Source organism: Ruditapes philippinarum, unplaced genomic scaffold, assembly GCF_026571515.1.
Source record: "Ruditapes philippinarum isolate M1 unplaced genomic scaffold, ASM2657151v2 ctg7038_1_1_1_1, whole genome shotgun sequence".
In the NCBI taxonomy this organism is placed as follows: Eukaryota; Metazoa; Mollusca; class Bivalvia; order Venerida; family Veneridae; genus Ruditapes; species Ruditapes philippinarum.
The window spans coordinates 32,241-45,525 of NW_026862999.1; the positions used below are offsets into that span (position 1 = coordinate 32,241).

The 13,285-nt window shown below is 31.3% G+C and overlaps 1 protein-coding gene across 1 annotated transcript; it reads right to left on the bottom strand.

Moving 5' to 3' along the window:
• Positions 1 to 260: 260 nt before the first annotated feature.
• On the bottom strand, positions 261 to 11,516 carry LOC132720845 (mucolipin-3-like). The gene is made up of 9 exons (XM_060705069.1): positions 11,016 to 11,516; positions 10,032 to 10,122; positions 9,104 to 9,203; positions 8,172 to 8,284; positions 7,611 to 7,757; positions 2,855 to 2,968; positions 2,257 to 2,379; positions 1,201 to 1,416; positions 261 to 820 (listed from the first exon to the last, which is right to left on the bottom strand). The coding sequence occupies exons 2-9, from the start codon at positions 10,119 to 10,121 to the stop codon at positions 428 to 430; spliced, it is 1,296 nt and encodes a 431-aa protein (XP_060561052.1). The 5' UTR covers position 10,122; positions 11,016 to 11,516; the 3' UTR covers positions 261 to 427.
• Positions 11,517 to 13,285: the final 1,769 nt, after the last annotated feature.

A 13,285-nucleotide genomic window follows, 5' to 3' on the forward strand; every position in this document is an offset into this window, starting at 1 on the left:
TCGACCTTCAATCACCTGCCATCTCAACGACGTTCATTTAACGAGGGGAAGAGAGAAGTAGTCTCCCATGCAGTCTATCCAAACTCTTTTATACGGGCAATTCAGTTTCAGTATTTTGATAATAAAATCCCTTACACTATCAATATACGGTTCCAATCAATTTGATTTTCATTCTGATTTGTGAACAGAGGCACGCAGAAATTCTTTGTCAGATCAAAACAGCAACTAAAAACTATTTTGACTACATTTTATTATCGTATTATATCGTTTAAGTTAGGTTTTAATTCATACTTTTAAAGTTTTTAATTTACAGAGAACATTGTTAACACTAAATAAGTCTTTAAGTGGATGCTTTTATTCTGCATTTTTGAAATAACTTTTGAATACCATTATGCCATTAGTACTTGCATTGCAATAGATATGGAGATCATGTTTTCTGTTTAGTGAGCATTTTGCAATTTTTAAAAGGTTCATAGGTTATTTTTTCTTTGTTGAAGAAAGTAAGGAAGTTAATATTAAAACAACCACAATTTATAACTGTGGGTGTATCTTCCTCTTCATTCATAAACGCTCGCAGCGTTCTTGGTTTGATCAGGATTGGCTTGTTGCTCTCCACTCGTACCAACCTTTTCATCTCATCTCGCAGAGACTCTTCCCCTTTCGAAAATTGCCGCTTATCATCTGTAAGTGCTGTAAGGAAAGTACAAATGGACTTAGAAATCGGATTATGTTCGTTTGGTCTTTTCTCACTCAGATACTTTCGCCACGCTTTCCCCATTGGTCCTAAGTCTCGTTCTTCCGGGCCATTTTTGTAATAATTCTAAAGCAAGAAAATCATGATTATATTCATGGTTTTAATAATAAGTTTCTCAAAACTATAAAACATACTGTATCCTTCATAAACATGTATGTTGGTATAACGAAAAGTCTTAATATAACTGACCTAAGAGTAACCAGAGATCTCTGGAGTGACCAACAGAATAAAAATTACTAGATCTATTTTCTTAGATTAGATACATAATATAAAAAGAAACATAAGTGACAACAATTTTTTATAATATTTTAAAAGAAATACTTAAAAATACCTTACACGAGCAGAAAGAGCTTCAAATAGACGATTTATTCTTGTTTTCCTTACTGAAACAGCAAACAAACTTCGAAAATTATATTCATCAGTCGTACAAAAAGAAACGGTTTTACCCTTATGGATTCATACGCGCTCATGTAGATGGCGATAAGGAGGTTGATGACAACGATTGTGAAGATTGCAATGTAAGCGCCAAAGTAAACTCTCGAAAACCACCAAACCCATTTCCCGCCAATTTTGTTTGTTTCCAACATGGCTAGAGTGGTAAAGATTTCGTCGCCGTTAACCATGGAAAATAATGTTTCTGCAGCGGTCTCCGGTGTCCTGAACTGGGAGGAAAGTTAAACGATTACCAATAGCTTCTCATGTTTTGAAACCTAAAATTAGCTTGATATGACAAAGAACTGTAGCAGCAATGTTTTTAATAACGGGACAGGGAATAGGCTTTTCTAAAAAAACATTTCAATGTTGTGATGTAAGCCTTTGCCCTTAACATGTGTGCGAAATTTCAGATCATTCTTCAAGAATAATCGTTTTAATTGTGCAAATTGCCTTTCGGGTGAAACACATTTTTAAAGCTTTTTACCCAGTTCAGACTAATCACTAAAATCAATTTTCAATTTTAATAAAAAGCCACGTTATGCCTCAAAAACAAATAAAACTTTTCTTCTTTGAGAAGGGAAAACATTAATTTTATGATGTTTCAATAATGGTTTAAGCAAATGTAAGATGCTTGTTTCCTGTAGAAGGTAGAGATAAATTGACAAAAGTAATAAATATAAAATGTAAACAAAGGAGTATTTTGACTTCCATACAAAATACTTATGCACTATAACTGTACTTATTGCTAAAAAGCAACAACTGAAAAAGATGGTTCGGATAATGGTGCAATGAGTTACTATTTGGATACTATAAAAGAGTACAAACATTTAAAAACTTTTAGGAAATAAAACTTAAAAGCATTTCTGAGGCATATGGGCCAGTTTATATTTGTAAGAATTTGAAATTTTATGTTTGGCCTTTGGATCTCAGTGAAGGTCCTTTCAAAGCAATGACGATACATTATTTGATATGCATGAAAAACCTGCATCATGCAGATGTGTAAAATTATATCAAAATATTTCTTGATCACCTTAACTACCTTAATTAATTTTATTAATTACACATACTTTGACATGATAGGGGCTAAGAACGACAAATCCACACATCCAGAAGCCTATAAACAAAACAGTCACACATAGCAGATACGCCAACACGTTCCCAAAGGCTTTAAATAAGGTTCTGAACAATAACTGTAAACAGAATATATCTAAAATAAGGTCGTAACACATAATTGGTAGAATATAAAGAAATAAGAAAACTATTATCTCACAATTGAATATGTTTCTTAAATAGTATACCATACATGTATATCAAAATGACTTACATATCCCCTCAAAATCAACACAATCCACACATTATCGAAATCCTAATATCCTAAACATTGATAACGTTTTTAAGCGTTATCTATTTGAGAAATCCCTATTGTGACCTTAAATTTTAAAAACTTTTTTTAACCACAAACATTGACATGTGCTCTTTTGTTAACAATGTGTTGCGGTGAAATTTTTACAGTGACCGCTAATCTGATAATAAGAATTAGACATATCAGGGATCTATGCATAGTAAACAGGAATAAATCGAGATTTGATCTGTTTTCTTAATCGTATTAAGTCCACCTTTTTTACAAAACAGTGTAAAACAAAACATATAGTTCATATTATTTACATGGAATTTATTGTGGAATTTGAAGAAACGGAGAAGACTTATCCATGCAAATAAACAGCCGAAACCAAGCCAGACTGTGTAGGAATCCAACGTCTCTACTATCCACTCACTGTGCTGTAACGAACAATGTTGTTATACAATTTTCCGTTTTCGTAAATACGTTATATTATTTAAAAAAAGTGTTACTAAAATGTATGATTTATTAAGTATCGAGTACATATATCATGAAAAAAGTGTTATTCATCAAAAATAAATCTCATATATTTTACACAAGTATATCAAGAACTTGCACTATACTGTATACGAAAAGGATACTAGGGTTATTTTACAATGTTGAGTACAATACTGAACATAATCTCAAAACTGTATTGGACGAGACGATAAGGTTTTTTTTCGGTGTGTATGGTTCCAATAGAATCAGTATTGTATTTAACTGTGTAAAATAAATTATCCTTTTCACTTTTTTGACATCTTGTCATATCTATGCTACTTCTAGTACGATACGGATTTGATTGCTGAGATTTCGGAGTAAAATAATGATCCACTAAATTTTTCTTGACTCGGTAATAAGAAAACGAGGCTAGGCGTACAATAATGATTCAATATGAATGTTTGGACTCAGCAAATGAAAACGAGGCTGGGCGGATAATACAATAGTGATTTGATATGTTTTTTTTTCAAGTTGAAAGATAAGAATCCAATAGTGATTTATATTTGGAGATCGCATGATGCAAACGCCGATGGGAGATCGCATGATGCAAACGCCGAAGGGAGATTGCATGATACAAACGTCGAGACATTCATTGGTTAATCAATCTTTATAGGCATACATATTTTTGGCGTCCGCGCCGAAGCGCGGCGCCCCTTTATGGATGTGAAAGGGCGACAGCAACTTCTCGAGCCTTTTAGTCGGTCATAATAAAAGCCGATCATTCCGATCGGTATGAAGGTGCTTGATTATTAATTAATCCGTGGTACAATGAATAGCGAACTTGCAAACATTTTCAAATGAAATAACCTTTTCCGTCAATAAATCGTGCTCTTGGTTTTTTTATTCCCTGCGGTCTGGAGACCGCAGGATATTGGTACGCGTTTTACTTTTGAGGCATGGAGGAGCACGTGACCTGTTTTCGGTACATGGAGGAGCATGTGATCTGTAAACCGTACATGATTGGTTAATTGACCTTTTCGAAAACCTGGCTAAATACCGTTTGCCGGTACGTTACGGATTTATCTCTAGGGAATAGTCAAAGTGACACCTAATTAAGAACAAAAAACTATTACGTGATATTTCTAAATTTCTATAATTATTTTACCGTTTAAGGTGGAAAAACTTGAATGATGTGTTTGAAAATTATCAATGTTTCTTTAATATGTATCTCAAATTTTACAAACAATAAATTGTCTATACTGAAAATCTACAAAATTAAAATATTCGTAGTGGCATCTACCAGAATAAATAGAGATATTTTCTGCGTAAACCTGTGTGTTTACTTTTTTTTTGGTCGGAATTTTTCATAAAATGGTAGTCCTATTTAATCATTTTCTTAAAAAGAAATAATTGTTTTATGTTCAACCTTCTCCGGTCATCAACGATCACCAGTTTCCAAAGACCTTCTTCTATATTGATCGATTATTTACAACTATATTCCTGATAATACCGCGCGTTTATTTATCCCCCCCCAAAACAATCCTGGAAATAGTTAAATGAAATATCTTTATATCATTAAAAATGTTCCCCGCAGGAAACCATTTTACTTGTTTACATTTATGGTATGTTATTGTTGTACATTTATCCGAAAGCTGTAAATAGAATGATGAGTTAATGACCTAAATATTCCGAAAATCTATTTATAGAGGGATGTGCTCCTATCGGTAATTCCCGGTCTCTCCCGGTCTATTTTGACAGGGATTTACTAGTGACCGACGAAAAGTACCACACGTTTATTGTCCGGTCTCTCCCGGTTTTGGAATAGAGGTTTGATATCGTTACAGAATAGAACAAATAATTTACAGATAAATAAGCTTTTTTTCCAAAATGAATGTTTGTCAGTTAATTTGGTTACAATAATTAATGAACACAGATCAACTCTCAAATTTATTGATTATTTTTATACATAAACATACAATTCGAAAAAAACCCCAACAAGAACAACAACAATAGCATGTTTCATTTTATCTTTATGAGATAAAAACAATAAATATGTACAATAATTGAGAAAAAAGGTACATTTTTATGGTATTAATACGACACTATCAACTTTGAAACATTTTATTTAATTTGTTATTCGTGGTTTAGTAAAGATGCCGAGGAATTATTTAAAGTTACAAATTAGATTTTATGAATTATTCAATTGATTGATAATTTAAAAAATGATAAAGAAAAATACAAATGTACATGGTTTAAGAATATAAAAATAAACAATATTATATATTGAAAGATTAACCATTATTTACTGACCTTTTCCAGTTAATTTTTTACTTATAATCGTCGGTCAATATGACAAATGAATTCTTAAAATTTATTTTACAATTTAATTAAAAAAAGTAAGTAAACATAAAATAGCACATAAAACAAAAAAAAAGAAAAGAAAACAATATTCATAAAATCTGTATTTTTTTTATCAAAATTAATAAGATATTACAATTATTGTATAATAAACAATTATGCTCAACATGATCAACATGGTAATATAACCAGTGCCATATTTTTACTAAGTGTGAATAGATACCTTAAGAGGGAGTCTTCGCTAATAGCGATAACTTTATAAGGGACAATTACACAAGTGTGGTGTTGATCATGCGTTACACATATGGATTATAAATAATTGTATACATGTATATCCGTTGCTCGCCCATATGGTCTCTTTCCAGTGGCGAGGGTAAACAAACGCAAACACACAAAATCCGTTGCTATTAATAACCACGGTCATTAAGAAATAACAAGTAATATTCTAATCTCTAGCATGCCAATCAAAGTTCGTAATGAACAATGTATTTCGTCCGATCATTCATAAGTGATATACAATTCTGGTAAAAACCATTGAAAAGTTTATAAGACTATCTTGTCATCATATGTCTACTAGTTCATCTTCACTTGCTGCATTTCTTGCTTGGACGCCCTTTGATGCTTTGCATCAATGCTTTTCTTGTATATGATTATAACAAAACTGATCTATTTACATCTTACTAATTTCTACATGGATTATTTCTAAGATACACAGAGCCAACACATTGTTTTCACCATGTATCAAAGATTATTTGACAGATTTTCATTAAGTTCACAGTTGCATCTTCTCGGTCTCTTTCGTGAAATTTCATTATTATAGAATAACTGCAAATCGGCTCTTACTCGGCAGTAATTAGTGTAGCCGCTTTTTCATGAAGAAACCAGTGCTGATATTGAAAATTGTGATTGGCATATTTTAATTAGCCAGGTCAGGTGTTTCTAAAAAGGCTGATAACACTGTAGCAATGTGAGGATACATTCAAATTTAGTACATAGATAATGCAAGTGGAGCTCAGCTCGCAGAGACAAATGTGAACACAGTAACTTTTTGCTATGAAAAATATCAATTATTAATTGCTGACTGTTTTATATTTTCTAGAAAAAGTAAGCAAAACATTTTGTTTCATATGACAGGAATGAATTGCATTAATAATCCTAGGTATTGTTGAAAACTCTTTGTTTTACATGCCAGATTAAGTAATTGAACCCCATCCTTGTTTGTACGTGACTGCTGGGGAAAAATAATGTTATGCTTAATTAAAGAGGTGACACTTTCTATATCTTTATCTGATATCGAGTTGTAAGAGCCGATTTGCAGTTATATATTTGCAGTTCGATTATATGGGTAAGAGTTCCTACGGTCGTCTTAATACGAACTCTTACCCATACTAAGAGCCGAGGAAAAATCCGATTAATGCATACATTTAAGAAGTATATGAATCATACAAGTATTAGCATTTCCAAAAATGCTTGGAATCGCCGTTCACCCATATACTTTTATTGTGTGTGGTCATTACTTAAAATACTCGATTGCTCAGTTAGATTCTAAAACATTTTTTGTTCTTGGTTAGAATGTAGGAGATATTGCCCATAAGAAGAATATCACAATAACTAAACGCATAGTACAATTAGTTAGTCTACATGCGCTATTTAATCAGTGCATTAGTCGGCAAAAATAATAATTGTTTTTGCGTAATTAACAATAGTTACTTGCTACACATTGCTACATATTAAAAATGGTGTCTGTGAACATTCTATATATGGAATTTATGTTCTATACTCCGTCGACTGCTTAGCGATTTTTTTCTGAAACGGACTATAACTGACCTGCTATATTATAGACATGATGCAATAAAAAAACTTATAGTATTAAACTCGTCCAGAAAAAGCATTTATGAAGTTTTTTTCTACTAGTTTTGGAAAGAAAACAAAATATACTCTTATTAAAACTACATCGTGCACGAGACTTAAGACTGGTACTGAGTTCGTACATTGATAATGGTATTTAATAAGTTACCCGACAAGACATGGCGGTTGGGCGAGTCCATTTAAGCATCCCTCATTGAAGTGTTTGACTTCCATTTGTTATCATGTGATATTAAATTATTCGCTTTGATTGGCTAAAGGCAGGCGGTGTACAGATAGAACTGTTCAAATATTGTTAATTTTATATATCTCCGTCCAGGAACGGCGATAAAAATATAAGAGACAACATTTAGAAGATTTTATTTATAAACTAAAGCTTACCTCATTTTCAAACACGATCCAAATGGTCCCATATATAGTAAGAATATCTGATATTAACACTGCTATTTCCCAGAAATTGATCAACCTCCAATACTCCCTCATTGGCAAATCTTTTTTACCTTTGCCTGCAAAGTAGCTTTTAGTTTCCTATAAAAAATGAATGAAGATGACAATAATAATATACAGAAAAAGATGATTTAATTTCCTTGGCAAAACATATTTACAGTATATACTTTATTCTCCTAAAAGTATTTATAATGGGTTTTAAATCGGTTGAGAGAGAATAGGGGAGGGGCATTCTCCGTCGAGGTCGCTTAATTCAAATCACATGTCACTCATCGTGTGTGTTCGAAAAGAACAAAGGGTTGGTGGTTTTACTCGATTTGCCCACTTGCAGTGAAGGGCACGTGTCGTAATTCGCGTAGAAAATACCGGGAATATTGTAAATCTAGTTTGTAAATAAATGTTTTTTCTCCTTTTTTCTTTATCTTCTTTGTGTTATATAAATTACCAATCAATTTTTAACATATTGTTGAACATCTATTCATATTTATTTTTTACCATAAAAATAAACACAGCCAATAATATAATTGCCACAGATGCAAATAAGGACAGTAAACAGGAAACAATCAGAACTGCTCCCAGTGATGTTGATGTATTTTCCAAAGCCCAATCTGTAAATAAATCGTAACATGACTTTAATACCTTTATGAAAATGCAGTACAACCTCTGCATAACGACCATCTGTTGGGCAATAATTTTTTATAATATCAGTATAATTTTTTACAAAAGTAAAACTTCTCTCTAGAGCAACAACTCTAAATAACAGCCAAAGCCCATTCCTTCCAAACGGTGATTCGCTGAAGAGATTATAAAATACAACTCATTGTTTGTTTTCTTTTTGTTTAAAGCAATTTATTTCATAAAAATATAGTTTTTTTTTACTTTTGTTACCGTCAAATAACGCAAAATTGTCTATGAACTTCTACTCCATTTCTATGTAGGGCGATGATCTTTTATCAAACACAGAAAATACAACATCCGGTCAACGGACCGCATCGTGAAAAGGTCCATATTGCTAATTGAATTTTAATATGTTATTATATCTGTTGGAATGAAATTATAAAACAACTAAAAGCGGTTTAAGCTCCAGTTTTTCGAAAAAAAAATCGAGCTATTGTCAATGTCATGGTTTCGTACCCGTTGCAGAATACTTTTACATTTATCAGATTTGTGACTTACTTGAACACAACAACCTTTTGAACAATACGTTCAAGTAGGCCAGACTGAACTTGACCTTTACTCGTACAATGTTCTTCCTCCAATGTGTTTATCTTTGGAAACAGGACAACAATGAACACTGGCGGAGGCTCTTGTTTAACTTTTATACCTGTTTTTAAAAGGCATGAATAAAATAGTCTATTTCACAGGAAAATCTGTATATATGATGTTTATATGATAAACAGAACTTAAAATGCATTTTTTAAAACTACCTTTTACAGTAATGTTTAAATGTTCACATTTGATTCTTCTAGTCAACGTTTCTAAATTGACAATAACTTGTCCATTGTTGTCCATGTCGTTGAATGTCACCTGTTAATAGAATGATACATGATTAATCAATTTTCACCTGAAATATTATTTTATATTTATATATATCAATGAACAAAATAAAAATGATAGGACGAAATGAATCGTTTGGAAGATTTTTACACCCACAACAGTTGGTACATGTATGACATACTGTGTGGCATCTATAAAATTTACACTGCACTTCTTCATTAAATTTTATCTTTTTCTTGTCCCTTTCAACGCATTAAGTGTAGAATATTGAATACAATTAAAGCCGGTGCAGGTTTGGTGTTAGACATATCTTACATCATTTATTATCTCACATCAACAACCTCAGTTATATAAAGTCTTTTCTTTTTTCTTTGTTTCCATTGTTCTAGAGAGGTTTCCCTTTTTCCAGATTTTTATATAGATATCATCTATCATTAGGCTGGTAAACGTTTTAACTCAAGAGAAAATATTGCAGAAACATCTTAGTAAACGAGGCTCTTCAATGCAGTTTGGCTAAATAATTGTGTTCTTATTCAAAAGCGGACAGACACTGTTAACAATATGCTGATATATTTAATCATGAACATGCTGCTTTTCTTGATGTCCAATTTCAATCTTTGGAACAATCCATACAAGTTTTGGGGATATCAAGATTTTTTATGAACATCACTGAGCCTTGTGTACAAGCTGACATGGCTCAATTCTATTTGCAAAGGCTATGAAATTCCGGATCAAGCATGTAAAAGGTTAAAAATCATTATATAAAATGCAGAAAATTTATGGATTTTTTTTTAAAGAAATGTACTTGTTTCTTTAAATTTCGCAGCAAAGATATTTTCAATGTATAAAAATTCATACCAAGCCTTGTACACGTAAACATCGTGCTAGTCTCACTTTCTCATACACCCGTACGGAATGTATCGAAAAACGTAATTCAGTGGACAACATTCTACAAACAAAGCAATTTATTTAATAACATGTTATAAAACTGATCAGTCAGTCAGTCAGTCAGTCAGTCAATCAATCAATATTTTGTAAACAATCGATGTATTTGCTGTCGCATATTGGTTGCGCCCCTGAAGAGCATGTTGCTATGTTCAGGGTTGTGCAATAAATCCAGCGTCCCGGAATAATTGCTGATCCCGATTGGTCTATATGTTCGGATTGGGCTAATCTACGTGGTGAGACATCGCTTTTTAATGTCCTATCCGACAGACAGTTAATATTGTTATTGGTCGAGAGGAGGTTCTAAAATGCAATCTGTCGATAACTTTAACAACAATGTTCTTATCTATTTATCATCGTTTTTGTATCCACCTGTTTTACACTTTAAGACTAGTTTTAAGATAGATAAAAATGCTCAATTTTACATATATATTTTTAAAGGGAAATAATTAAATTCAATACAGTTATACTTTCCCTTACGTGGGATCAGATAAAGATACAAGTGTGCAGATAAATTGTTAGAGAAATGAGAGAAATATATATATATATATATATATATATATATATATATATATATATATATATATATATATATATATATATATATATATATATATATATATATATATAAATATATATATATATATATATATATATATATATATATATATATATATATATATATATATATATATATATATATATATATATTTTATTGATTGATGTCATTGTTACCTTTTATTTTTCAATGAACTCGTGTGATAATGATAGCAACAAATCTAAAGTATAGAGGAAAGCCCATATAATATGCCATGTAATTTCTGAATAACAGACAGTAAACAAGATCTTATAAAATCTTTAAATGTTTGTTAATTTTATATAATAGAGAACAATTACCGTTTGATCGGTTGTTCCAAACCATTGCCTGTTAATTCTTTAATGATATCATAATCGTATATCTGGTTTTGTTGCGACAATCCACGATCGGCAGAAAATGTTTTGTCTGTAGCAATAAATGTAAGTCAGTCGTAGTAAACATGGTTTCACTGTTTTTGTTATTCTTAAGGAAACTAACTCCTTTGTATACATGAATTGTTTATATTTTGCTAGATTTTGAATGGTCAATATTCAGTCTGAAATTTTAAATTAACTAGTGAAACTCCTCCATTTATTCAGGTCTTTCCTGAACAGTTCACAGGAAGTAAAGTGAATATTGGCAGATGACGGCCGAAAAAAATGTAAACTAGAATATCGGTAACATCTATGGATGTTCTTTAATATCAAAATATTGCAAAATTATAATGAAAATTTGAATATGTATTTATCCACAACGACTGTGACTTCACATAATCGACATAAAATCGACATAAAGGGGTAAATAACCATTATACATACTTACATGTACATAAAATATAGAAGTTATCAATAAATGAAAGCCTTTTGAGTATTTGTTTATACTTCTCATGGGCTTTTATGCCTATTTGATTTAAATAATATCAACTTCTAAACTTTTATCACCTTACTTTTAACCCCATACATCCAATTTCTCTGCCAATGACTGATATAATACAAGATGCAAATAAGATGCTGGTGGATATAATAATTCTACTAAAAGAAACGGTAAGATTGGCATCAAAGGGAGAAATCCGTGGCTATAACATGTTCTGAAATAATTTTCGAGGCCCATGATAGACTATAAAAATCCTTTACTGATTCTTAGGATTCGTCAAGTCGTTTATAATTTTTCATAATTATTATACATAGATATCAACTTACACATATTTACTTTTTGGTTTTGATGTTATTATTCTTGAAATTGTGAGGTTATTTTCTTGTTTCGATTGTGAAATTTGACATATAGACTAAATTTGTAAACTATTTGGAGTGGATTCTGTATAAAATGTAATCTGTGGCGTAATGGTTTAGACATCTGTCACACTCAAAATCTGAAAATATCCTTCGGAATCATTAATCACAGCAAATATAGATGAAAATTGCAGAATCGGTTTGATTGTGTGGCATTCTATTTTCAAAACTTAAAAATGCTGAAATCAATGTTTCCGAAGGACCAGAAAAAATATAAGTGAAGTACGGGGCAACATTTTACAGCTTTTTACAATCCATATTTCCTCATATCGTAACACGGAGTACCCGAAAGTGGTTGATGCAAAAACGTTGAAGAAACTAAGCTTGAAATCGTGGAATTAAATTACAATAAATCTAAAGGAACAGAAGAAATACTATAAACATTTTACCTTGAATTATAACACCTTGTGTCACATTAGCGTCTTTAAAACCAGGAAAATCAAAGTATTTCACTTGAATTACCATGGTGTCAATAGTTTTACGCTGAAAGTAACCTATTGCATCCTTTTCTGCATTGTAATACTAAAAATGAAAACGAAAGTAAAGGTAAATAATAGGCAGATTACGGCCGAAAAAAATAATGTAAACTAGAATATCGGTGATATCTATGGACGCTCTTTAACTTTTCTATGACACAACTGAAACATTGCCAATTTTTTTTTATGCCAACAATTGAGTTTGAAATCTGAAATGCGTATGTCTTAAGATGTAAGACAGCATTTTAACACCGTTTCAATAAACGTTTTATTTAGGACAAAGATAAGAAAAACACTGGTTCGCCCTTTAATCCGTCATGTTCATTTCCATTGCTATTGAAGGAGTCATACAAGAATTCATATGTAAGGTACCTCAAACCTGTCTTAGTTAGGTCTGATTTTAGACTTAACACTTTTTTATACAAATGAGTCCTAAATATCATTTTGCATTGTTCTATCCTTTAACAGAGCTAGAAAAAAACTGTCATTCCAACTTAAAATAAGTTCTACTAGTTTTATCAATGAAATGGTTTGTCAGAAAAGGCAATACAACTAGATATGCTGATGAAAAGTAGTCTATTTTATTGTTATCATTGATACATATTTGCTGATTTGTTTTTAACTAAGACACCATAAGAGCTAATAGAACTGATAGAGAAAACTGTCCTCTGACATATTTTGGAGAAAATCGCCAAATCACCTAAATTTTTTTGTTTTAAGATTTAAGGCAAACAATTATTAGATACTTATAGAAAAATGACTATAAATATGTGAATTACACTTATCAGCTAAGTATGTGAAGTATATTATTACCCCTCTAACTGC